Source organism: Triticum dicoccoides, chromosome 6A (assembly GCF_002162155.2).
Source record: "Triticum dicoccoides isolate Atlit2015 ecotype Zavitan chromosome 6A, WEW_v2.0, whole genome shotgun sequence".
Taxonomy (NCBI): domain Eukaryota; kingdom Viridiplantae; phylum Streptophyta; class Magnoliopsida; order Poales; family Poaceae; genus Triticum; species Triticum dicoccoides.
In genome coordinates, this window is record NC_041390.1 from 105306349 (window position 1) to 105330446 (window position 24098).

At 42.2% G+C, this 24098-nt stretch overlaps 1 protein-coding gene and 1 long non-coding RNA gene across 6 annotated transcripts; one reads left to right on the forward strand and one right to left on the reverse strand.

Moving 5' to 3' along the window:
• The first annotated feature begins 288 nt into the window (after nt 1–288).
• LOC119315328 lies at nt 289–5370 on the forward strand. 5 transcript variants are annotated; one of them, XR_005152708.1, is made up of 6 exons: nt 289–818; nt 1066–1119; nt 1325–2384; nt 2504–2648; nt 3500–4421; nt 5045–5370. It is a non-coding gene; the product is annotated as an uncharacterized LOC119315328 (long non-coding RNA). The 5 variants fall into 5 exon arrangements; XR_005152707.1 differs by having other exon boundaries at nt 3500–4107; nt 4174–5370; XR_005152709.1 differs by having other exon boundaries at nt 1325–1557; nt 2262–2384; nt 3500–5370.
• Nucleotides 5371–6179: 809 nt separating this feature from the next.
• On the reverse strand, nt 6180–8350 carry LOC119314586 (receptor-like protein 2). Its single transcript, XM_037589316.1, has one exon. It carries the CDS (start codon nt 8334–8336, stop codon nt 6180–6182), a length of 2157 nt encoding a protein of 718 aa, XP_037445213.1. The 5' UTR covers nt 8337–8350.
• Nucleotides 8351–24098: the final 15748 nt, after the last annotated feature.

A 24098-nucleotide genomic window follows, 5' to 3' on the forward strand; every position in this document is an offset into this window, starting at 1 on the left:
TGGCCGCAGTGGCTTGCATATACGGTTGCAATTTTAAGAAAACTCGATCACCAACGGAGAAGGTTCTTTCCATCCTGCTCTCGGCTCCGTGGTCCCGCATCTTTGGACTCCTCACTAGTAAGAATTGAATTGAACTTATAAAGGATGAGCGGGTTGGTAGTCACAACCGTGGCATCCACGTCGACTGTGAATAGTCCTGCGACTAACGCTGCAGCGAACGAAAAAGCGGCAACGAAAGAAAAAGAAATGACCCCACGTCCTCCCACGCCCCCTTCTCCTCCTCTCACGAGTCACGCCCGACCCCTCCTCCTCCAATCCTCCTCCTCCCGTCCTTCCTCAAAACCCTAGCCGCCGCCCCCCTCCTCCTCCCACCTCAGTCGCCGCCGCCTCCTCCTCCTCCTCCTCCTCCCACCTTAGTCGCCTCCTAGGAGAGCTCGACACGATGGGGTGGCCGTGGAGCACGCCCCGTCCGAAGAGACAAGGCGGCTCCCGAGCAGGGCATCCGACAGCGCTGGCTTCTCCTCCCCTACGCCACCGCTGCCCACCCCTCCTCATCTCGTGCGGGCACGGAGGTGAGCTTCTCCGACGGCGGCAGCGACCTGCAGTCAAAGGGCGACGGCGACGGCGCTCGATTTGATCTACAGGAGAGAGGGAAGATGAGACGGAGAGAGAGAAGGAAGGAGAGGAGGTAGAAATAGAGAGGAAAGAGGAGAGGGATGTGCGCCAGCCAGCGGGAGAGGGTCACCGGAAGGAACAACTGGTCATTGTTCACACCGCGCTAGGCCAGAGATGGCTCTGTACTGCCCACACGTATGCAGGTTCCTTCTTCCTTCCTGCTCCTCTCCTCTTTTGATTAGCTGTAACTGCATGTTTGGGTCAGTGCTATGCCTGCTGTCGCTGGGCAGTACTTTAGGCAAGTCAACCTTCCAATTTAGTACACGTCTGCACAAGGAGAAGAGCCCCTGTTAGCTTTTCTTTTTGCAGATTAGCCTAATAATCTACATCAGTCGATTTGAGGGTATGCTGAATGTGATATTTAATGAATATGGTCATTCTGTTGTTCAGAGTACACAAGTGGTTGCCCTTGAAGTCTCCTCCTTGCCCCGCTTATTCATTAAGGTAAGATTTTGATTTTCTCAATTTGTCGCTTCATTTCCACATTAACCATGAATTGTTGTGTGTAAATACTCATATCCCGTTAAGTTCATGTGTATAAATCAAGTGGGTTGAAGTGTACTGTGAATTTCCTGAAAAAGTTTACTTGAGATATTATATGCATGGTGTGGATTGTTGAGTTTGCTTGGTTAATGCCATGCCTGTGCAGATCAACAGGGGGGAGGTCCAGGGTGAGACCTTCAAGAGGGATTTGATGTTGCTATTATTTCAGTTTGTAGATAGAGGATGTGATTCCAGCAAGACAGTGACGATGGCGATCACAAGTGAGATTTATGTTAAGGAGTATTAGCATATGCTCATAGGATCACTAGAAGCATATAAAGGTATCCACAATGATGGTTGCTTTCTTATCGACAAAGAATTGAATTATAATTATAGACGGTAAGAGTAGTACCTTTATAATCATAGCTGTATGCAATGATCCATCATGTATTTCTGTTTAAAACCGCAACCCATAATTGTTTGATGTCGTGAAGTGTCTATATATATATATATATTTTGTTTACATTCTTAAGTTAGCCTCCAGACTATCTACATTGTCATGGTAACCTTGGTAGGTTATAATATGCAGATCGATAATCCCAATTCAGTTTGAGCTTTCCATGTGTCTTTTTAGCTGAATATTAGGATCACAACTTAACTTAAATTAGCAGTATAGTGTCAATGGGCGTCATCTGAAGCTAATAAGATGTTGTTACTGAAGAACAGCCCCTTGCTACTTACTTGCACAGTACGTGAAAAACACCCTAAATAGATTAAAGAAATCATACTTGACTGTGATTGCATTTGGTTGACGCTTACGTTTATTTCTCATCGGTAGATCAAGGGGGTAATCTTCTACATTTCAGGTCCAAGCTTTCAATGCATTTTTCTATCTTTTTTTCATATCCCAATCATCATTTGCAAGGCCGAAGCATGCATGTCTATATGGTTTTGTGGCACTGATTTCGTTCCATGCCAGTTTATTTCCAGCAGTTGGTCTGCTTCTTCATAGAGATTTTATCAGTATACTAAATTAAATAAGAAACTGAATGTGTATTGCTTTCACCTTCAGTTTGAACATGATTGTCCTATTTGTGACATAGGTGAAAATTAGCAAGCAAGCTACAGTCGGTGCATGGATGACCAAGTTTACTTGTTACTTTATGAAGATGATGATTCCTAAATAGAATTACGAGCTATGTCCTGCATGTTGACCGTGCTTCAAGGTACAGTTGTTCATGCCTTATAAAATTGTAATGCTTTTTATTGGTTGTGCATCCTAGGACCAAAAGCTGGATTCATAGATAGCCGAAGAACTGAGGAATTTTACTCTCTGTCGTTGCAGGGTAGAAGAGAATGGGAGGAGGGGACGCGCGCTCCATATTTTGTTATGCACACCTTTCTAAACTATACTTTTCGTCTTAACATATGTTCATTGTCTAGCAGAAGCTGTAGATTTCAACGTACAATAATTTCCAAAATGGTAGAAGGTAAGAACCATGTTACATGATCCTTTTGTGTTCTCTTGATTTAAATTAACACGTACCTGTTAAACTTGGTGATGATTTTCGAGGTGTATTTATAAATTATCTGCCAAGGTTATTCCCTCAGGCAATTTTTTTTTCTGAAGCCTAGGCATATTGGTTGTTTGGTTGGCTCTCTTTACTAGCAGGAAGATAACTACTACGTGTTGCTTAGTTGTGTTGCTTAGTTATTAGCGGATTAACTGTATGAATTATCTTATGTTCACCCAGAGTTATAGGTTTCTAAATACTAGGCTCTTGGGACTTAATTCTAATGGTTAGTTTTTTTAGATTCATGTATTCCGGTGCTACAGCCTAGGTAAAGCTCCTTCACAATAGTATTTAAAGCTTATATTGATAACTCCATCAGAGTTCAAGCATTAGGCTCTCTGCTCTGTGTATTGCAAAGTGTTCTATATAATGCTTTGATGTTCCTTTGTCACTGTTTGATGTTCTACCTTGGGTGGCCTCTGTCTTGGTTTACAGCTCCATATGGCTACCTATGTATACCTATGTAGATTTTATTTGAACTGTACTCAAATCGTGCAGATGTTTCTATATTCTTGCCTTCCTCTTTTTAACTCATGAGATTGTTAGTAGTTGAATATCATTGGTCTCTGTCGGCATTCTATTTTCGCAGTTTGAAATGAGTATTGGTCCATTGATATTAAACTTCACAATAGGTAGTGGCATCTTCAGGAAAAAGTAGTGGCAAATATGCTAGAGATTTCTTTTCTGCTGCAGGAATGACACTATTGCCCAAATCCTCAAACATATTTTTTAGTAACTGAGAGGATTATTCACCTTTGCTATTGTAGGCATTCAAGACCTGGCAGGGCTGGGTCAACCGGCCCTTCGTGTTCAAGACCCGGCTCTGATGAGCCTTGACAGTCGTGCTACCGGCTGGGCATCGTCATCCTGAGCCATGTCCGGAACCAGACCAGTAGGGGCACCCTAAGCGAGCACTCGAGGCATGCTGTCAAGTTGGACGAGTGCAACCAGGCCAGCTGTTGTGTGTGTCCATGGTTACATTGTTGTATTGTTGGTTAAAGACAATGTTTTTCTTCTTGAATTATGAAACCTCGAACAACAGTAGGATATAATCATTTTGTTCGTTTTGCAATCAAAGCTTCCATCGAATAATATTTTAGAATTGTGCTCCGTCTTATTCATAAACTGTGTCTATTTTGTAGATTCATACAAGATACGGCTTTGTGTGCATTGAAATAGCAACAAGTTGGCCTCTCGGTCTCATTTCTGTATACATTTGACTCATACACGCAGCCAGCATGTCCATGTGATCTGGATGAATTTCTCTATCCTGTTTTATGTTGTGATGTCTTTGATTTTTGTCTCTTCAGATTTACATATAGATGCCTCGGTGAATACTCAAGAATTTTTGTTCATTTCTATTGACGGCCTTTAGGTATTTTATATTTATTTTTATAATGATTCTGAAACGAGGTCACTCCCTACTAATCTTGCTCTCCAGGCCTGGTGGCGGGATGCTTGGTCAAGAATGCAGGGTGAGTAAAACAAAATGCTTTTATCTCTCTGGTCATCTAGAGCATATGGAGGGAGCAAGATAGCGGGCTTTGACAGTGTCTTCACACCGCCCCAGAGGGGGTGCCACTGAGGGCTTTCTCATGGAACACGGTGCAATGTGGTTTTATGCACGCCTATGAGCAGGCTACCCTGCACGCTGGTCTTCTACTACTTTCCCAGGCATATTACTTCCCTGTGAGATGCTTCCAAGAGCTCTATTCGGCTCCATTGTATTTTTCTTCTTTTTTTGATTGCTTTTCCTTCTCTGTTTCTTTTTTATATGCAAGGCCATAAATTTTTACCATGCATCCTTGCTCACACAGAAAATTACTTCAAAATACACATGCTTCTAAAAATGCACATCCTTTTCAAAACTATGTATATCTTATTATCAAAGATTATAAGGCAGAATGTGTTTGCCCACGACTAAAACAAGTAATACATTGTACTTTTTTCAAAGCACACGTGGAATTAGCGGGCTCCTTCAGGTATTTCAAGGGAAAAACAGAATCTGTTTAACTAATTTTCTATATTGCTTATTTATGCATTTGTGACCATAGCTTTCCACTTTAGCTCATAAACTGGATGGCAAAATAGAGTTTGCCCATTTCATATCTATGTTGTCTTATTAGGAAAAAAGATTTTGTTTAATAGTTGATGCTTAATATGTTTTATCGACTGTTGAATGCTCAACTTTAGCTCATAAACTGGATGGCAAATGCTAATTCTGATGGGGCTTTTCACACTTATTGTTTTATTGTTGTCTAGACAGCTGATGGCATGCTTCTTTTTTGCTAATTGTCAATTCTTTTGTACAGGGTCCTTCAGCTACTTATGCTTTGGTAGACAATGAGAGTATGTAGATAGCATGTATGGTTTTTACATTGTTTTGCGCAGGTTGAGATGCATCACATGATGTTTTCCTTTTACGTTTATGAGTATTACATAGTCCTTTCTTTTTCCACAAGGGGCAGTAGTTGTGCCATTTTATTCGAAGGACAAAGAGTTGATCACAAAGGCATAGCATTCAGGATATATACACAAAAGAGTATAGAACCAAATTATATGATGTAATTGACCACTTTCTATTAACTTCTCTTGTATACAACACGAGTTCATGTATTAAGTACATTTTATTGTGTCACTTGTGTTTACTCTTTTTTTAATGCAAGTTTACAGCTACTCAGAGTTCCTAATTGTAGACTCAACTATCTTGACCTACTGATGATCTAATTTGTGGCTACATCAAGGTCCTACGAAGTCTTCGCCTTTAGCTCCACCTTTCACATCTCTGTGTTTCTCTCTGAGCTTCATTTAAAAAACCAATAGAAAGCCAAACAAGCACAAGCTAGACTAACCTCAATGCTTGTGTGAACCAGAATGATCGCCATCTCAAAAGCTGGGAGTCTAAGGCCAGGGAAAACATTACCCCTTGCAAAACAAATCTAGAAAAGAAAACTGGGGCGCGTGATTGATATTCAGTTGTCCTTGTTGTTCTAGCTGCTAGTCTCCTTTTAAGTTTTAACCCTAATAAGATTTTATGATGGATTTCTACGTGCTCCTCTGCATGCTGGGAGTAATTGTGGCTTGTAGTGCTTGCATCTTACACTCATCTTTTAGTTACTCACCCACCCCAAAATGCCCCATGCCTCAACTACAAAGTGTTTATTGTTGAAATTAAAGCTATTAGAACATCACGGGTACATACTGCAATGTGCTGAACTGTGTTATATGGAATGCTGAGATGACACAGTTTTTGACAGAATGTCTTACATAGTTACATACTTTGACATCTCCACGTAATGAAATCACTCTTCACCCTATAATATTTAATTTCTACCTAATTGTGACTCGCACCTAGAGGAGAAGCATATTAGTTGAGCGTTGCTAAACCTGAGTAGCAGCCTAATATGAGCCAAATTTCCATAAGCTACTATGTGAACCCAAATAGGACTAGCTAAAATACCTTGATAAGACTAACTGATCATACAACACGCCTACACCAAAGAAAGCATTGAAGGCAATCACAAAGGCCACCTTGCAGTCAGTTGGTTTTCTTGACAGAATGATGGCTTGATGTGCTTCTGCTGAATCGCATTTGTGAGTGAGGACAGAGCCACACAGCTTTGGGTTCCCATCGAAACTAGAATTCTGAAACGTATCAAATTGGCCTCCAGATGGAATAGGCCCTTCCAGGTTATTGTTTGAAATGTTGAATGCTGAAAGGAAGTGCAGGGCGTTCGGTGCAACTGGGATAGCAACTGTGAGGTTGTTATTGGACAAGTCTAGCATCTGCAAGTTTGTGAGGTTGCAACTCGATTGTGGGATGTGTCCTGTCAAGTGGTTGAAGCTTAAGTCGAGTGAAAGGAGGGATTTCAACTGACCGATCTCCATGGGGATCTCACCGGTGAGTTTATTGTTGCTTAGATCAAGAACTTTACGCAAAGCCATGGGAACCCAGTATTGAAGTGATGGAGCTGCATAAATAGGTAGCTCGAAGACCCTTGGGTCCAAATGGGCTTCATTCTTCTCTGACTTCAGCATTGGCATATCCATCAGTGTTGTTGGAATTTCCCCTGTGAGGTTATTGTTTGATATGTCTAGATAGAACAGGTCACTTAGTGTTTGGATCCAGGCTGGTACTGATCCGCTGAGTTGATTTTCAGATAAGATTAGCACCTCTAGTTTTCGAAGCTTTGATATCCAAAGAGGTATTCCTCCAAATGATTTACAACTTTCGATGTCCAAAACGTGAAGATTCTCGAAACCATCAATTGTGTTGTCATCTGGCATGAGCTCTCCCTTGAAGTTACTGCCGATAAGTAGAGTGGTAAGGTTCCTGCAGCTCTTAAGGATGTGAAGTGCATTTGCAATATTTATGAAGGAGTTTGTGGTAAGTGATAGGAAGGTGAGGTACTTCAGATCAATTAATCTTGGTGAAAGCTGCCCTGTTAATTTGTTGGTAGATACCCGCAGTGCAGTTAGATTGCTGCAAGAGTATATGCTTTCTAGAACTGTGCCGGTGAAGCTGTTGAAGTAAACATCTAATGTCTTTAGATTTGGCAGGTTGGAGAAATTGACCTTGGCGAGCTGTCCACTGAAATTGTTTTTCTTGAGATCAATTGCTACGAGATTCGTGCAGTTGCTTAGAGCTGATGGCAACTCCCCTGAGAATTTGTTGTTGTCCAAATGGAACTCCTCCAACTTCTTGAGCTGGCCTATCGAATCTGGAATCTTTCCACCAAATCTGTTCCCTCCAAGATCAAGAGTTACAAGATTTCTGAGGTTGGTTGTGCGTGTACTATCAATAGCTCCATGTAAATCATTGTTACGAAAAGACAGGTGCTCCAGTGTGGCAGTATTGAAGAGTTCATCTGGAAGTGTTCCACTGAGATTGTTGTAGCCGGCCCTGAGCTCTCTCAGCTTGGAGCAATTACCAAGTTTCTGCAGGATGTTGCCACTGAATTTGTTTAAGCATAGATTTAGCACAACGAGGGATCGTGAACTGCTACAGAAATGAGTTGGTATCTGCCCTGTAAAGCTGTTATTACTTGTGTTGAGTGCTATCAGATTCTCCATTGCTTTCCATGTGGTGGATGGAAACTGTCCTGCAAATAGGTTGCTTGAGATGTTCAGTACCTGCAGGGGTTGAGCAGGGGTTGAAGATGGCAACTCGTGGAGTGTTCCATTGAGCTGGTTAAAGCTGACATCAAGGACGGTGATGCTGTTGGACGACACCAATTCCAGCGGCAGACCACCAGACAGCGAGTTGTGAGAGAGGTTAAGATACTGCAGCCTGGTGAGGTTTCCAAGGCACTCCGAGATGTGCCCCTCTAGGCCTTTTGAAGCCATCATGACTTTGGCAACCATCCTATCTTGCCTACAGGTGATCCCTTCCCACTTGCAGCAATCCGTGTTGTTCTGCCATGAAGCGGCAAGACCACTGTCCCATGAGAGCTCGGTGAGGAACTGGAGAAGGGAGGTCTTCTCCTGCTCCGTGCAGGAACTTGCGGGAGAGGCCAAGGAGATCAGCAGCACAAGAGTGAGGCCAAGGGAAGGTATGTACAATTTGTTGTTGTGTGTCTTGTTTGAAAATTGAAGGGGCTGCATGGTTTCTGATGGAACTAGCATAGAAGCCAGATCCTCAAGTTATGCACTGGCTATGTAAGGCATCAATGGTCTTATGGAGAAATAGCACGAGACGAACAAAAAAGCAGCTCTTGCTCCCATTATATGTATTTGCCTCTTGCGGCCGTGGTTGTTACGAAGGAGTTTGGGTCAAGGATTCCGTTGTTGTTGTTTTCGATTAGCTGTCTTGGCATCTCCGCTGGTTCGTTATTACTGACTACTTACCTTGGACTGGGATTTGTGGTTGCCATGGAACCGATCTGGGTGGGACTCGGTATCGCGTGAGGACCGAGGAATAGTAGTGACAGGCTGATTGGCGATTTGTGTGATGCTTATGTGGATAATGGACATGGTCTGTCGAACGGTATCCGGTTGTGATTCGTGGATTGAAGGTTTAGTTGAATAGTTTTGTTTCGACGATCTTTACTGTATGTGTAGTGCACTTTCTACTCCTTTGTAGTCTCTCTGCATGGAATACACCACCACCTTGACGAATCTTGTTTACTTGACATGTCACTAAACCTGAATTAAATTCAACTCTAAACAAAATTGCCATAATAAATTGGCAAAGTCGAGTAGGGCTAGCCTACAAACCTTAAAAAACAAACAACAACAAAGCCTTTAGTCCCAAACAAGTTGAGGTAGGCTAGAGGTGAAACCCATAAGATCTTGCAACCAACTCATGGCTCTGGTACATGGATAGCAAGCCTAGCCTACAAACCTTGATAAGATGAAATAGTGAGACCAACGTACTAGCACCCCAGACACATTATTAAAAAGAGATACCCTGGTTTGGCCACTGCGCTTCCACTACTGGGCTATCGCCTAGTTCTAAGAAAAAACCTTGATAAAAATATCTGATCATACAACACACCTACACAAAAGAACACACTGAAGGCAATCGCAAAAACTTCTTCTTTTGTAAGAATGGTAGCTTGAGGTACTTTTGCTGAACTATAGTTGCGATGGAGGATAGTACCACAGAGCTTTGTGTTCCCATTGAAGATAGAATTTGGAAATGTGTCGAACTGGCCTCCAGATGGAATAGGACCTTCCAGATTGTTGCTAGAGACTTTGAAAGCTGAAAGGGAGTGTAGTCCGTTCAATGCAGCTGGGATTGCACCTGTGAGATGGTTGCTTGACAAGTCTAGCACCTCGAGGTCTGTTAGACCACATATTGATTCTGGGATCTGCCATGTTAGATCGTTGAAGCTCATATTGAGTGAAACGACGGCTTTCAACTAACCAATCTCCATGGGGATCTCACCAGTTAACATATTATTGCTTAGATCTAGAGCTTTATATAAATCAATTGGTATGTGGTATTGAAGTGACAGAGTTGCATCAGCTGGTAGTTCGGAGACCTTCATGTCCAGATGGGCTTCAGTCTTCTCTGACTTTAGCATTGGCATGTCCATTAATGCTGTTGGAATTTTTCCTGTGATGCTGTTGGAAGATATGTCTAGATAGAAGAGATTGCTAAGGGCATTGATCCAGGCTGGTATTGATCCAGTGAGGTTATTGTCAGATAAGATTAACATCACTAAATTTTCTAGCTTCGATAACCAAAGAGGTATTTCTCCAAACAACTGGCAACCTCCGATGCCCAAAACCTGAAGATTCTCAAAACCATTAATTTTTTCATCCTATGGCATGAGCTCACCCCTGAAGTTGTGCCCAATTAGCAGGGTGTTAAGGTTCCTGCACTGCTTAAGAATGTGAAGTGTGTTTGTGATGTTTGTAATATTGTTGTCGGCAATCGAGAAAAAGGAGAGATACTTCAGATTTCCTATTCTTGACGAGAGCTCTCCATGGAAATGGTTGACTGATAGCTGCAGCATGATCAAATTGCTGCATGAATAGATGCTCTCTGGAATTGTGCCAGTGAAGTTGTTGATGTGAAGATCTAAAATTCTTAGATTTGACAGGGTGGAGAAGTTGACCTTCATAAGTTCTCCGTTGAAGTAGTTGTTCTTGAGGTCAATTGTTGTGAGTTTTGTGCAGCTCCCCAGACCTGATGGCAGCTCCCCAGACATTATGTTGTTGTTCAGATGGAGCTTCTCTAGTCTCTTGAGCTGACCAATAGAATCAGGTATTGTGCCACTGAAACTGTTCCCTCCGAAATCAAGGGTTATGAGTTTTGTGCATCTGCCCAGACCTGATGGAAGCTCCCCAGACATTATGTTGTTGTTCAAATGGAGCTTCTCCAGTCTCTTGAGCTGACCAATAGAATCAGGAATTGTGCCACTGAAACTGTTCCCTCCCAAATCAAGGGTTATGAGGTTTCTGAGCTTCATTATGCGTGAACCATAAAGTACTCCATGTAAGATATTCTTAGGGAAAGATAGATATTCTAACGAAGTAGCATTGAAGAGTTCATCTGGGAATGTCCCACTGAGGCGGTTGTGGCCAGCACTGAGTATTTTGAGCTTCGAACAACTACCAAATTCAATGGGGATGCTGCCAGTGAATCTGTTGTAACATAGTTCAAGCACCACAAAGGATGGTGAGCTGTTACAGAAACTAGCATACCCGCGCGGCGGCACGCCGTGCCTGTTGAAACATAATATGAAAGTTCTTTATGTTGAGATGGAAAAGTTTATGTGCTAATTTTGAATAAAACAATCATGATTTCCAAAAAGATGCTCGGTAATTCAAAAATTGTTCATGAATTTGGCAAAAAATGTTCACAAATTTAAAAAATGTTCATGATTTCAAAAAAAAAAGTTTGTGAAATTGAAAAATGTTCACAAAATAAGTACATCATGACTACAGAAAAATGCTCTGGAATTCAAAAACTGTTCATGAATTTGTAAAAAATGTTCAAAATATTTAAAAAATTCAATCAAATGTTCGCTAATTCGAAAAATGTTCATGAATTTGGAAAAAATGTTCACGATTAAAAAAAATGTTCACGAATTTGGAAAAATGCTCACGATTCAAAAAATTGTTCACTAATTCTAAAAACATTCACGAATTTGAAAAACAATGTTCATGATTTTGAAAAAGTAGTCTTTAATTTTAAAATGTTCATTATTTCAAAAAAAATGTTCATTATTTGAAAAACATGTTCATGACTTAAGAGAATGTTCACAAATTTCTAAAAAAACTGTTCATGGTTTAAAAAAATGTTCGTGAGTTTTTAAAAAATGTTCACAGTTTCAAAAAAATGTTCATGATTTAAGAGTAACGATTTAGTAAATATAAAACCACGACTTTGGAAAAATGTTCATCATTAAAAAAACTATTTTAGAAACAAATCGTGAATTAATAGATTTTCGGAAAAACAAGAATAAAAATGAAAACATAAAAGTAAAGAAAAAATGAAAAGAAAACAGAAAAAGGAAAAGAAAAAGGAAAAAGGAAAAAAACCTAAAGAAAAACATAAAAACCCGGTTCAGGGAAGGTTCTAGAACCTTCCCAAAACCGGTTGGGGTTAAATCCCAAAATGGGTCGGCCCATAGAAACAGCAGTGGGTGAGGGGCGGTACGCGCCACAGCGCTCGCGGGCGCGGTACGCGCCGTATAGGATCCTCGCTACCGCAGCCGCCGTCACCATCGAGAGGGAGAGAGACTATGAGAGGCAGGAGATGACAACGGCGGACAGATTCCTTAACTCTGAACATCGCGCGCACACCCAGGAGGCAGCGTTCGTGTGCCAGGGACAGGAGGAAGAGGGGTGAGTGCGGGTGGAGATGGGGGACATCGACATCATGGAGAAGCTCGACGCTGCGCTCGCCTCCTCCGTGGAGCACAACAAGCCCAACTGTGTTGGTTCTGTCTCCAACCAGGGAATTGGCAACACAGATTCAAGATGAAGTAATCAAGTTTGGTACATCATCGAGAATGGAGTTATTTACTCAAAACCACCATGTTATGGGCTAGGGTAATAGATCGGTACCACATTTGAGACAGTTCACAAAAAACCACCAACAATGGGACTAATCTGTAACGCGGAGCACTGATTCTTTGTTTTAGCCCAAAAAACAGCGAATCCGACAGGTGGGTCCCGCCTGTAGGGCTGACGTGGCGCGTGTTGACGGACGCCGTTAGATGGCGAGAGACGGCCGTTTTGGCGTGCCCGTCTACTAGGTCAAGCCGTTCCCCCCGTCGATTCAGTCCACCCCTCGATTCAGTCCTTCCCCGCTCCGCTCCGATGGCGACCAGCTCCGGCGTCGACGGCGCACACGGAGTCGACGGAAGCGGCGACGACGCACTCAGCGGCGAGGGCGGTGGTACTACTTCAGGGCAGAAGCGGCTGCGCTCGCAATGCGGAGTCATCGGCCCCCACACCGATGGCGGCTGCGACCTAGATCCAGAGTCGGCCGCGGCGGTGGGCCTGTCGCCGGAGCCTGGTACCGAGGAAGCAGCTTCGTAGATTGGTCCCGAGGATGTGCTCCCGTTCGCCCCATCTTCAGCTAGGTAATCTGAATCTTTCAAAATATGTTCTTTCAATCTGTCCTTACTACTAGATCTGTTTTATACATTGAACAAAGATTCTAGTTCTCAATATTGATTTGTTAGTCATTTAGAAGTGATTGTAGTCCTGAATATTTATCGAATATCACATCTTCAGTCAGGGTTCAGTTATGTTAGTAGTACTGTAGGGTTCTGAATTTTTGGAGAAAATCACACTGTAGTGTTCATTTATGTTATAGTCATGTTACTATAATTGACTTGGTAATTTTGCTTACACTGCATTGTAATGGTGATCTATATTAGGCCTGAAGATATTCATTTGTCTATGCTAGTAATGTTAGTACTAATTTGATGGTTCTAAATTTTTTGAATAGTGCATTCTAATGGTCAGATATAATGGTCAGTTATGTTGATACAATTGACTTATTAATATTCATTTGTATGTCCATTTTAGGCCTGAAGATTTATGGTCAATCTATTTCCAGTTTCCTGGGAAGAAGTATGCTCTTGTTAAGATGTCTGAAAGAGAAATCACTTATGGTAGTTCGGTCAATGTAATGGTCACCAATGGATACTGTGAGGATGACAGTCTTTGCTACTTGAAAGAGGAAGATATAGGGTTGCAAGGTGTTTGTGTCATTAAAGGAAACATTGAAGTAGTTCGCATGCTGAGAGAATTTGAGAGCACCCAGACATTGTCACTGACAGTTATAAAGGGAAAGGTAGTTATTGAACCACCAATTGGAGAAGATCAAGATGCACAGCAAATAGATGCAGAGCCACCTGTTGTCTTTGCTATTGCTGAATCAGGTGTTGTGCACAAATCAGTTCCTCCTAATTGTCAGTTACATCTTGGGACACAGGAAAGTGTAAATTTTTTGCCACTCAAATCAGTTCCTCCTAACTGTCAGTTACATCTTGGGACACAGCTTAACACTGAAGTAAGTGTCAATTATGCTGATTTTCAGTTTGATTCAGATGAGGAGGACAATGCAGTTAGTGAGTAAGAAATTCCTGTAGGCATGGACACAAATGATGATGAAGGTTCAAGCAGTGATGAATAATTTGTAGTTGATGTGGATCTCTTAGCTATAGGAGAAGAATAAGATGACTCAGATTCAGTGCAGTATGTGGAAGAACAGAGTGCAAAGAGGAGGAAAGAGGAACACGAGCTAGATGAAACTATTGCTGACATAAAGAGGAAGAGAGCTGAATACATGGCTAGTACACACTGTGAGGGGGACACAGATCCTGAAGATATATATGACATGGACCAGGAAGAAGATGAGGAGGAGGCCCAAGAGATCCAAGTTCCTGAGCCTGTTAAGAAGAAGGGAAAGAGGCCAGGTCCTACAAGTAGGTCCCACTCAAGTGCTGGGCCAACCATTAATCCTGATTGGTTTCCATCTTCAGAAGAGGAAGATACAGGCTTTGAAGCAGATGATGATGGAAATGAATCAATGTCCTTTGTTATCAGCTCTGGCAGAAGGAGTAGAGCTAAGAAAAGACCACCTAGGGTCTGGTATGATGAGGACAGGATGCATCTAGAACAACAATTTCAGCTAAAGCTCTGTTTCAAAGATGTTTACCAATTCAGAGAGGCCCTTGTCAATTTGCATGTGAAACAACTTAGAAGATACAAATATCATAGAAACTGCGGTGATAGGACAATAGTTTGCTGTGATGGAGATGGATGTCAGTTCTACATGGTAGCAGCACAGATAAGAAATGACCCCACTTTCTGCATTAAGAAGATGAGGTTGGAGCACACATGTCCCACCCAGTCTGAGAAAACTAGGATTAGTTCAAGGTGGCTTGGCAACAAAATCCTTGAAACTATCAAATCAGATCCCAACACTACTATACCTGCTATTGTTGACAAGGCAAAGAGGCAATTTGGGCTTGAGATTCCTAGAATGATGGCATGGAGGTCTAAGAAGAAAGCAAAGGAGATTGTGCTTCGTGATCACAGGAAGCAATATAAGAGGCTGAGAGACTATTTGGATGAAGGAAATATGCCCTAGAGGCAATAATAAATGTTATTATTTTATTTCCTTATATCATGATAAATGTTTATTATTCATGCTAGAATTGTATTATCCAGAAACATAATACTTGTGTGAATATATAGACAAACCAAACGTCACTAGTATGCCTCTACTTGACTAGCTCGTTAATCGAAGATGGTTATGTTTCCTAACCATAGACATGTGTTGTCATTAGATTAATGGGATCACATCATTAGGAGAATGATGTGATTGACATGACCCATTCCATTAGCTTAGCACCCGATCGTTTAGTATGTAGCTATTGCTTTCTTCATGACTTATACATGTTCCTATGACTATGAGATTATGCAACTCCCATTTGCCGGAGGAACACTTTGTGTGCTACCAAACGTCACAACGTAACTGGGTGATTATAAAGGAGCTCTACAGGTGTCTCCAAAGGTACATGTTGGGTTGGCATATTTCGTGATTAGGATTTGTCACTCCGATTGTCGGAGAGGTATCTCTGGGCCCTCTCGGTAATGCATATCACATAAGCCTTGCAAGCATTGCAACTAATGAGTTAGTTGCGAGATGATGTATTACGAAACGAGTAAAGAGACTTGCCGGTAACGAGATTGAACTAGGTATTAAGATACTGACGATCGAATCTCGGGCAGGTAACATACCGATGACAAAGGGAACAACGTATGTTGTTATGCGGTCTGACCGATAAAGATCTTCGTAGAATATGTGGGAGCCAATATGAGCATCCAGGTTCCGCTATTGGTTATTGACCGGAGACATGTCTCGGTCATGTCTACATTGTTCTCGAACCCGTAGGGTCCGCACGCTTAAGGTTTCGATGACAGTTATATTATGAGTTTATGAGTTTTGATGTACCGAAGGAGTTCGGAGTCCCGGATGAGATCGGGGACATGACGAGGAGTCTCGAAATGGTCAAGACATAAAGATCGATATATTGGACGACTATATTCGGACATCGGAAAGGTTCCGAGTGGTTCGGGTATTTTTCGGAGTACCGGGGAGTTACGGGAATACATGAGAAGTATATGGGCCTTATTGGGCTTTAGGGGAGAGGGAGAGGCAGGCCCCCCCCAAGGCCTAGTCCGAATTGGACTAGGGGAGGGGCTGCACCCCCTCCTTCCTTCTCTTCCCTCTTCCCCTTCCTTGTATCCTACTCCTATTACATGGAAGGACTCCTAGTTGGACTAGGAAAGGTGGAATCCTACTCCCAGTGGGAGTAGGACTCCCCTAGGGCGCGCCATAGAGAGGGCCGGCCCTCCCCTCCTCCACTCCTTTATATACGGGGGCAGGGGGCACCCCATAGACACACAAGTTGATCCACGTGATCATATTCTTAGCCGTGTGCGGTGCCCCCTTCCACCATAATCCTCGATAATATTGTAGCGGTGCTTAGGCGAAGCCCTGCGACAGTAGTACATCAAGATCGTCATCACGCCGTCGTGCTGACCGAACTCTTCCCCGGCACTTTGCTGGATCGGAGTCCGGGGATCATCATCAAGCTGAACGTGTGCTAGAACTCGGAGGTGCCGTAGTTTCAGTGCTTGATCGGTCGGGCCGTGAAGACGTACGACTACATCAACCACGTTGTCCTAACGCTTCCGCTGTCGGTCTACAAGGGTACATAGATCACACTCTCCCCTCTCGTTGCTATGCATCACCATGATCTTGCATGTGCGTAGGAAATTTTTTGAAATTACTACGTTACCCAACAGTGGTATCAGAGCCTAGGTTTTATGTGTTGATGTTATATGCACGAGTAGAACACAAGTGAGTTGTGGGCGATATAAGTCATACTGCTTACCGGCATGTCATACTTTGGTTAGGCGGTATTGTTGGACGAAGCGGCCCGGACCGATATTACGCGTACGCTTACGCGAGACCGGTTCTCCCGACGTGCTTTGCACAAAGGTGGCTGGCGGGTGTCAGTTTCTCCAACTTTAGTTGAACTGAGTGTGGCTATGCCCGGTCCTTGCGAAGGTTAAAACAGCACCAACTTGACAAACTATCATTGTGGTTTTGATGCGTAGGTAAGATTGGTTCTTGCTTAAGCCCGTAGCAGCCACGTAAAACTTGCAACAACAAAGTAGAGGACGTCTAACTTGTTTTTGCAGGGCATGTTGTGATGTGATATGGTCAAGACATGATGCTAAATTTTATTGTATGAGATGATCATGTTTTTTAACCGAGTTATCGGCAACTGGCAGGAGCCATATAGTTGTCGCTTTATTGTATGCAATGCAACTGCGCTGTAATGCTTTACTTTATCACTAAGCGGTAGCGATAGTCGTGGAAGCATAAGATTGGCGAGACGACAACGATGCTACGATGGTGATCAAGGTGTCACGCCGGTGACGATGGTGATCATGACGGTGCTTCGAAGATGGAGATCACAAGCACAAGATGATGATGGCCATATCATATCACTTATATTGATTGCATGTGATGTTTATCTTTTATGCATCTTATCTTGCCTTGATTGACGGTAGCATTTTAAGATGATCTCTCACTAATTATCAAGAAGTGTTCTCCCTGAGTATGCACCGTTGCAAAAGTTCTTCGTGCTGAGACACCACGTGATGATCGGGTGTGATAGGCTCTATGTTCAAATACAACGGGTGCAAAACTGTTGCACACGCGGAATACTCAGGTTATACTTGACGAGCCAAGCATATACAGATATGGCCTCGGAACACGGAGACCGAAAGGTCGAGCGTGAATCATATAGTAGATATGATCAACATAGTAATGTTCACCAATGAAACTACTCCATCTCACGTGATGATCGGACATGGTTTAGTTGATTTGGATCACGTGATCACTTAGAGGATTAGAGGGATGTCTATCTAAGTGGGAGTTCTTAAGTAATATGATTAAATTGAACTTAAATTTATCATGAACTTAGTCCTGGTAGTATTTTGCAAATTATGTTGTAGATCAATAGCTCGCGTTGTTGTTTCCCTGTGTTTATTTTGATATGTTCCTAGAGAAAATTGTGTTGAAAGATGTTAGTAGCAATGATGCGGATTGGATCCGTGATCTGAGGTTTATCCTCATTGTTGCACAGAAGAATTATGTCCTTGATGCACCGCTAGGTGACAGACCTATTGCATGAGCAGATGCAGACGTTATGAACGTTTGGCTAGCTCAATATGATGACTACTTAATAGTTTATTGCACCATGCTTAACGGCTTAGAATCGGGACTTCAAAAGACGTTTTGAACGTCATGGACCATATGAGATGTTCTAGGAGTTGAAGTTAATATTTCAAGCAAATACCCGAGTTGAGAGATATGAAGTCTCCAACAAGTTCTATAGCCAAAAGATGGAGGAGAATCGCTCAACTAGTGAGCATGTGCTCAGATTGTCTGGGTACTACAATCGCTTGAATCAAGTGGGAGTTAATCTTCCAGATAAGATATTGATTGACAGAATTCTCTAGTCACCATCACCAAGTTAGTAGAACTTCGTGATGAACTATAGTATGCAAGGGATGACGAAAACGACGCCCGAGCTTTTCATGATGATGAAATCGATGAAGGTAGAAATCAAGAAAGAGCATCAAGTGTTGATGGTAGACAAGACCACTAGTTTCAATAAAAGGGCAAAGGGAAGAAAGGGAACTTCAAGAAGAACGGCAAGCAAGTTGCTGCTCAAGTGAAGAAGCCCAAGTCTGGTCCTGAGCCTGAGACTAAGTGCTTCTACTGCAAAGGAACTGGTCACTGGAAGCGGAACTACCCCAAGTATTTGGCGGATAAGAAGGATGGCAAAGTGAACATAGGTATATTTGATATACATGTTATTGATGTGTACTTTACTAGTGTTTATAGCAACCCCTCAGTATTTGATACTAGTTCAGTTGCTAAGAGTAGTAACTCGAAACGGGAGTTGCAGAATGAACAGAGACTAGTTAAGGGTGAAGTGACGATGTGTGTTGGAAGTGGTTCCAAGATTGATATGATCATCATCGCACACTCCCTATACTTTCGAGATTAGTATTGAACCTAAATAAGTGTTATTTGGTGTTTGCGTTGAGCATGAATATGATTTGATCATGTTTATTGCAATACGGTTATTCATTTAAGTAAGAGAATAAATTGTTGTTCTGTTTACATATATGGTTACACACCCAATGAAAATGGTTCATTGGATCTCGATCATAGTGATACACATATTCATAATATTGAAACCAAAAGATGCAAAGTTAATAATGATAGTGCAACTTATTTGTGGCACTGCCGTTTAGGTCATATTGGTGTAAAGCGCATGAAGAAACTCCATGCTGATGGACTTTTGGAATAACTTGATTATGAATCAGTTGATGCTTACGAACCATGCTTCATTGGTACGATGACTAAAACTCCGTTCTCCGGAACAATGCAGCAAGCAACAGATTTGTTGGAAATCAGGCATACTGATGTATGTGGACCGATGAATATTGAAGCTCGCAGCAGGTATCATTATTTTCTGATCTTCACAGATAATTTGAGCAGATATGAGTATATCTACTTGATGAAACACAAGTCTGAAATATTTGAAAAGTTCAAAGAATTTCAGAGTGAAGTGGAGAATCATCGTAACAAAAATAAAAGTTTCTACGATATGATCGCAGAAGTAAAATATTTGAGTTATGAGTTTGGCCTTCAGTTAAAACAATGTGAAATAGTTTTCACTACTCACGCCACCTGGAACACCAGAGTGTAATGGTGTGTCCGAACGTCGTAATCGTACTTTACTTGATATGGTGCGATCTATGATGTCTCTTACAGATTTACCGCTATCGTTTTGGGGTTATGCATTAGAGATAGCTACATTCACGTTAAATAGGGCACCATCTAAATCCGTTGAGACGACACCGTATGAACTATGGTTTGGCAAGAAACCTAAGCTGTCGTTTCTTAAAGTTTGGGACTACGATGCTTATGTGAAAAAGTTTCAACATGATAAGCTCGAACCCAAATCGGAGAAGTAAATCTTCATAGGTTACCCAAAAGAAAATGATGGGTACACCTTCTATCACAGATCCGAAGGCAAGTTATTCATTGCTGAGAATGGATCCTTTCTAGAGAAGGAGTTTCTCACGAAAGAAGTGAGTGGGATGAAAGTAGAAAACTTGATAAGGTAATTGTACCTTCTCCCTTATTGGAAAGTAGTTCATCACAGAAATCTGTTCTTGTGACTACTACACCAATTAGTGAGGAAGCTAATGATGATAATCATGTAACTTCAGATCAAGTTACTACCGAATCTCGTAGGTAAACCAGAGTGAGATCCGCACCAGAGTGGTACGGTAATCCTGTCCTGGAAGTCATGTTACTAGACCATGACGAACCTACGAACTATGAGGAAGCGATGATGAGCCCAGATTCCGCGAAATGGTTTGAGACCATGAAATCTGAGATATGATCCATGTATGAGAACAAAGTATGGACTTTGATGGGTTTGCCCGTTGATCGGCAAGCCATAGAAAATAAATGGATCTTCAAGAGGAAGACGGATGCTGATAGTAGTGTTACTATCTACAAAGCTAGAATTGTCGAAAAAGGTTTTCGACAAGTTCAAAGTGTTGACTACGATGAGAGTTTTTCACTCGTATCTATGCTTAAGTCTGTCCGAATCATGTTAGCAATTGCCGCATTTTATGAAATCTAGCAAATGGATAAACAAAACTTCATTCCTTAGTGGATTTATTAAAGAAGAGTTGTATACGATGCAACTAGAAGGTTTTGTCGATCCTAAAGGTGTTAACTAAATATGCAAGCTCCAGCGATCCATCTATGGACTGGTGCAAGCATCTCGGAGTTGGAATATACGCTTTGATAAGTTGATCAAAGCATATAGTTTTATACAGACTTGCGGTGAAGCCTGTATTTACAGGAAAGTGAGTGGGAGCACTACAGCATTTCTGATAAGTATATGTGTATGACATATTGTTGATCGTAAATAATGTAGAATTATTCTGCAAAGCATAAAGGAGTGTTTGAAAGGATTTTTTTCAAAGAAAGACCTCGGTGAAGTTGCTTACATATTGAGCATCAAGATCTATAGAGATAGATCAAGACGCTTGATAAGCTTTTTCAATGAGTACATACCTTGACAAGATTTTGAAGTAGTTCAAAATGGAACAGTCAAAGAAAGAGTTCTTGCCTGTGTAACAAGGTGTGAAATTGAGTAAGACTCAAAGCCCGGCCACGGCAGAAGATAGAAAGAGAGTGAAAGTCATTCCCTATGCCTCAATCATAGGTTCTATAAAGTATGCCATGCTGTGTACCAGACCTATTGTATACCCTGCCCTAAGTTTGGCAAGGGAGTACAATAGTGATCTAGGAGTAGATCACTGGGCATTGGTCAAAATTATCCTTAGTGGAATAAGGATATGTTTCTCGATTATGGACATGAAAAAAAAGGTTCGTCGTAAAGGGTTATGTCGATGCAAGTTTTGACACTGATCCAGATGACTCTAAGTCTTAATCTGGATACATATTGAAAGTGGGAGCAATTAGCCAGAGTAGCTCCGTGCAGAGCATTGTTGACATAGAAATTTGCAAAATACATACGGATCTGAATGTGGCAGGCCCATTGACTAAACTTCTCTCACAAGCAAAACATGATCACACCTTAGTACTCTTTGAGTGTTAATCACATAATGATGTGAACTAGATTATTGACTCTAGTAAGCCCTTTTGAGTGTTAGTCACATGATGACGTGAACTATTGGTGTTAAATCACATAGCAATGTGAACTAGATTATTGACTCTAGTGCAAGTGGGAGACTGAAGGAGATATGCCCTAGAGGCAATAATAAATGTTATTATTTTATTTCCTTATATCATGATAAATGTTTATTATTCATGCTAGAATTGTATTATCCGGAAACATAATACTTGTGTGAATATATAGACAAACCAAACGTCACTAGTATGCCTCTACTTGACTAGCTCGTTAATCGAAGATGGTTATGTTTCCTAACCATAGACATGTGTTGTCATTTGATTAATGGGATCACATCATTAGGAGAATGATGTGATTGACATGACCCATTCCATTAGCTTAGCACCCGATCGTTTAGTATGTTGCTATTGCTTTCTTCATGACTTATACATGTTCCTATGACTATGAGATTATGCAACTCCCGTTTGCCGGAGGAACACTTTGTGTGCTACCAAACGTCACAACGTAACTGGGTGATTATAAAGGAGCTCTACATGTGTCTCCAAAGGTACATGTTGGGTTGGCGTATTTCGAGATTAGGATCTGTCACTCCGATTGTCGGATAGGTATCTCTCGGCCCTCTCGGTAATGCACATCACATAAGCCTTGCAAGCATTGCAACTAATGTGTTAGTTGCGAGATGATGTATTATGAAACGAGTAAAGAGACTTGCCGGTAACGAGATTGAACTAGGTATTAAGATACCGACGATCGAATCTCGGGCAAGTAACATACCGATGACAAAGGGAACAACGTATCTTGTTATGCGGTCTGAACGATAAAGATCTTCGTAGAATATGTGGGAGCCAATATGAGCATCCAGGTTGCGCTATTGGTTATTGACCGGAGACATGTCTCGGTCATGTCTACATTGTTCTCGAACCCGTAGGGTCCGCACGCTTAAGGTTTCGATGACAATTATATTATGAGTTTATGAGTTTTGATGTACCGAAGGAGTTCGGAGTCCCGGATGAGATCGGGGACATGACGAGGAGTCTCGAAATGGTCGATACATAAAGATCGATATATTGGACGACTATATTCGGACATCGAAAAGGTTCCGAGTGGTTCAGGTATTTTTCGGAGTACCGGGGAGTTACGGGAATACGGGAGAAGAAGTATATGGGCCTTATTGGGCTTTAGGGGAGAGGGAGAGGCAGGCCGCCCCCCCCCCCCAAGGCCTAGTCCGAATTGGACTAGGGGGAGGGGCTGCGTCCCCTTCTTCCTTCTCTTCCCTCTTTCCCTTCCTTGTCTCCTACTCCTATTACATGGAAGGACTCCTAGTTGGACTAGGAAAGGGGGAATCCTACTCCAGGTGGGAGTAGGACTCCCCTCGGGCGCGCCATAGAGAGGGCCGGCCCTCCCCTCCTCCACTCCTTTATATACGGGGGCAGGGGGCACCCCATAGACACACAAGTTGATCCACGTGATCATATTCTTAGCCGTGTGCGGTGCCCCCTTCCACCATAATCCTCGATAATATTGTAGCGGTGCTTAGGCGAAGCCCTGCGACAGTAGTACATCAAGATCGTCACCACGCTGTCGTGCTGACGGAACTCTTCCCTGACACTTTGCTGGATCGAAGTCCGGGGATCATCATCGAGCTGAACGTGTGCTAGAACTCGGAGGTGCCGTAGTTTCGGTGCTTGATCGGTCGGGCCGTGAAGACGTACGACTACATCAACCACGTTGTGCTAACGCTTCCGCTATCGGTCTACAAGGGTATGTAGATCACACTCTCCCCTCTTGTTGCTATGCATCACCATGATCTTGCGTGTGCGTAGGAATTTTTTTGAAATTACTACGTTACCCAACATTGGAGACTGTGAAGCTTACAAATCCTGGATATAGGTGCATTGTCACTACTGTTAGTGGCAAAACCAGAGAAAATCCTACTGCTGGACCAAGGTTCCATGGTCTATTTTTCAGTTTGAATGCATGTTGTGAGGGCTTCTTGAATGGATATAGGCCATTCATAGGTCTAGATGGCTGCTTCATCAAATTGACAAGTGGTGCACAGATACTAGCAGCTACTAGAAGGGATGCAAACAATAATATGTACCCCATTGCATTTGGAGTGGTTGGAGTTGAAGATACAGTGAACTGGTCCTGGTTCTTGACACAACTCAAGTATGCTCTAGGAGGAAGTGAAGAGGGAAAATTTGGAAAGTACACATTCATGCCTGATAGACAGAAGGTTAGTTCATTTAGTTCATTTGCTTGTTTATTTAGTTGTTCATTTAGTTCATTTAGTTGTTCATTTAGTTGTTCATTTAGTTCATTTACTTGTTCATTTAGTTCATTAGCTTGTTTATTTAGTTGATGCCATCATCAAAGTGATGCCATCAAGACTAGTTGGTAGGTGTCGAGTCGTAACGCTTCTTATCGACACTTAGATCTAGATGGCCTAGGGTGACCCATGTAGGATCAAGAAACATAGGCATCATCAAAGTGATGCCATCAAGACTAGTTGGTAGGTGTCGAGTCGTAACGCTTCTTGTCGACACTTAGGTCTAGATAGCCTAGGGTGACCTATGTAGGATCAAGAAACATAGGCATCATCATAGTGATGCCATCAAGA